General features: G+C 38.2%; 1 protein-coding gene across 1 annotated transcript; it reads left to right on the plus strand.

The window, feature by feature from the left end:
• The first annotated feature begins 362 nt into the window (after positions 1-362).
• LOC9632402 (sperm flagellar protein 1) lies at positions 363-2,579 on the plus strand. Its single transcript, XM_024665440.1, has 6 exons — positions 363-404; positions 457-517; positions 568-678; positions 725-834; positions 1,213-1,311; positions 2,565-2,579. Exons 1-6 carry the CDS (start codon positions 363-365, stop codon positions 2,577-2,579), a joined length of 438 nt encoding a protein of 145 aa, XP_024521208.1.
• The last annotated feature ends 1,059 nt before the right edge of the window (positions 2,580-3,638 follow it).

Below are 3,638 nucleotides of genomic sequence, written 5' to 3' on the forward strand. Positions count from 1 at the left end.
ATTGTATATGAGAAAAGAGTATGTAATTAATTTGATACTATAATATTAAAATTACAGATATATGGTAAACCTAATAAAAACCATGCTTTAAAGTAAAAGTAAACAAAGTAGTTACTATAGAAAATGACATATTTCATAACTTAAAATAGAAGAGTAAAATAGCTCTAACTATTTTGTTTTGTAAATTACTTTTATTTAATTAATAAATTTATATTAATACATAATCTAGTGATAAATAATATTTCAAAAGAAGAATATGTGACACCTGATGCTTTTATTTCGACTAATGTTTTAAGTTAGGGTCTGGTTTAAAACATTCTTTTTCCTTTACACGCAAATGAAACTTCATATCTATTTAGGTCATGGATGTGGCACCTGAAGAGCTTCCTGGACTCTATTCTTGGGTTCGTAGTTGATGCTTATCTGATAGATCAGCTCAGTGCTGAGCGTTTGCAGGTTGATGGGATTCCATTGTCAAGGCCGAAGAGAAACATCGCTCGGGATTTCAGCGATGGAGGTACTGTTTGTTGTCATTCCGTGTTGGATTAAAACGATGTTTTCTGCCAGTACTAGCGGCGGAAGTTGTAGCACATTATTGCCCACGGCTTGTGGATATTCACAACTACAGTGCTGCCAACAGTCTTGCTCAGAAGATTTACAACTGGAACACTCTCAACAGTAAGCAACTTTCTGGTTATGCACATTTATTTTGTGTGTGCTGCAGACAAGGGTTTTAGACGTTTAAACTTTTCCTTAACCAAGGAAGACGTCGAGGCAGTGGCAAATGCTGAAAACCAAATGATCGAAAGAATACTTAAGCTTTTGAAATATAAGGTAAATGTCTTCTGATCCAAATTCGGTTTAGATATTGTCATATTCTGCCAGATTGCCAAGTACAGGCCGATTAAAACAGAGTCAATGAAGCACGAGCCTAATGGTCATGGTATGATGGAGAAATGGTCAAATAAGTAATCACACAGAAAAATTTCTTTCGGCAGCTTTAGTCAAAACTCAAACTAGATTTTGTAGGCAACTACCCCATGAAAAGGTCGCCCCCTAGAATGTATACACCGCCGAGCAGGTATGAGATTTTCGTCTTTCTTTTTATTGTTATACATGTTTTCTTGCAGGGGTCATGAAAGAAGACTTTCTGGTGTAAGTGTACAGACGACTTTGTACTGGTTCTGTTCTTGATCTGGTTCAGTTTTACAGAGTCCGAAAAGGACAGATTCTCCAGAGAGACAGGAAAAGGATGGGATGAATGAATCCCAAAAGGATATTCAACTCCAAGAGCTCCGGGAGACAATCGAGGTAACTAAGATTGTACAGTAACAGAATGATGAAATACTACAAGCAGTTGTTAGAAGCCAAAGTTATGAAGCTGGAGCAGCTTGTGAGGCTCAAAGACCACAAGATTCAAGTGCTGACAGGAAAGCCATCAAGACCTACACGACCCTGGTCTTAGTAGTTTTGTAAGTTGCCATTGTCATATCTACACATAATTTTTTGCTAGTTCATTCCTCGCTGCATTGTAGTTGAGCTTGAATGACTTCACGTATAGATGTGCCATATTGTTCCTTTATTGATGCACTCCCAAGGGTTTGTTCTCTCATGGCCTTCAAGTGGGTATTTTTGAATCTGGAGGGGATCCACAAGTATGCCATCTCGCTGGACGTGGCGTTTGAAGGCACATGTCAGAGGGATCTCCGTGCAAGAGAAGCAATGAAAGGAATTGCTTACTGGTAAATTTAAAAAACTCTTAATTCTGACCACCCTTGCTGCCACGCTGCAGCATGGCATTGCACTATATGAGTGACATAAGACAGAACTCTGTTGATTGCTGGTATCACAATCTGCCCAGAGTCCCTATGAACTGCGAAATATGTTAGAAAATGCTTTACAACTGACCTCTTCCAAAATAAAACATGAAGCTTTGATCCAGCACTATGCAGCACCATTTTCTTACCATAACATGTTCTTCTGTAATTCAAATGCAATGGATTTGGGCCAGAACTGAAATAAAATGAAGCGCCATCATTCAGTGAAGAAAATATAATTTATAGCCAAAGTACACTGAAAGAAAATCCGCACATAGTCCCACACATAAAGAGAAAGAGAGAGGGAGGGGGAGGAGAACCTTGCAATAGCCGATAGATTTGTCTGCTCGTTGCTCAGCATCCTGCTGCTTCTCCTCACTCTCGTTAGCCCTCTCTCCCGCCGTAAAAAACACAATTAAAATGTATTTATGATTCCAAACGTCAGACATTTTACATTCAAATATCAGCTGTTAGATCTTAGAATCTTGGAAGAATATGTGACACCTAGATTAAGGGGCTCTTTCCTTTAAACTAGCAGGGAAGCTAGCTCCGCTGGGATAGTTAGATGTTTTATGAATTAATAAATCAGAATTTTCATTATCTTATAGAGGGAAAAATTTGCTGAGGCTCTCTAATATGGAAGAGTCTTTTGGTTTGCATTTAATCTTTGGCTCTTTTGCGAGTGCACATTTAGTCCCACATGGTGGTCCTGGTTCATGTCTGATACGTGTTCGATGTGATTTGTAGAAAGAGCTTGCTTAGTGCTTAACGTTTACTATAAAGAAAAAAGACATAAAAAGGCCCAGCCAGTAGCAATAGGAAAATTTGATTGCTCACAGCAAGCAAGTTTCTTCAAGAGAAAAGTCTTATTCAATGGTGCCTTTATTCTGCTACATCATGTGAATTAAAACACATGTCTACTGAGTGCCAATCCCACCAACAGGAAGAGAGCAACTCTAGGCCCACAAAGTTGCCTCAGGAGACAGGTAGTTGATTTCGTAATTGTCAGAAAATGAATTCATCCATTTCATCTACTTTGGGAATGACGTGCTACCATTTTTGAACCCTGTTAAGCTTCCATAACCATTATTAGCTTGCTGTGGATAATCATCAAATAAAGTTGATGTGTGTTAGGTGAGTGGGTATTTATGATTGCATTATTTAATAAATGAATATATAGTGAAAGTCGTTTTCTCTTGCAAGTTTCTCATAACTGCGAGACAAATCACATGTAACTATTTTAAGAGCATGCACATAAATAAAGTATATCCACATGATATTTATTTTACTTATGCACATACATATGTGGCATGCTCTTCCAGTGCAGTAAACTCCATACCTTTGTTAGCTTGAATCTCCCAGGTTGCTTCAAATGGTGTGTATGCCTGATTAGAATGTTGTTTTCCACCACAACAGAAAATGAATACACAGTGCCTGGACAATCTTATCAGACAAAGCCACTGGACAATCATCAGAACTGACAATTCTGATCTCTGTTCCTTCGACATCAACGATGTCGAATGACATTATGCATCCAGACCTTTTTGTGTTGAAATGTATCAACTTGTTCTTGTTGTGACTCTTGTGTGGCTTGACCACCTGTAAGAATGGCACCTATTTTACAGTGGCCCTTTACATGAATGGAACTGTAGTATACCGTTCTTCAACTTTTTTCTTTGGTAGTCTGTTTTATGTCTTTTTTTAAGCCAACGAGGCACCCAATAGCCATGGAAATATTTGAGAACAAGAGAAAGCGAATACTTCCAACACTGATGAGACTTCATTTGCCAAAAAAACATTTCTTTTTCATCACATTCTGGT

Source organism: Selaginella moellendorffii, unplaced genomic scaffold, assembly GCF_000143415.4.
Source record: "Selaginella moellendorffii unplaced genomic scaffold, v1.0 SELMOscaffold_122, whole genome shotgun sequence".
Classification (NCBI taxonomy): Eukaryota; Viridiplantae; Streptophyta; class Lycopodiopsida; order Selaginellales; family Selaginellaceae; genus Selaginella; species Selaginella moellendorffii.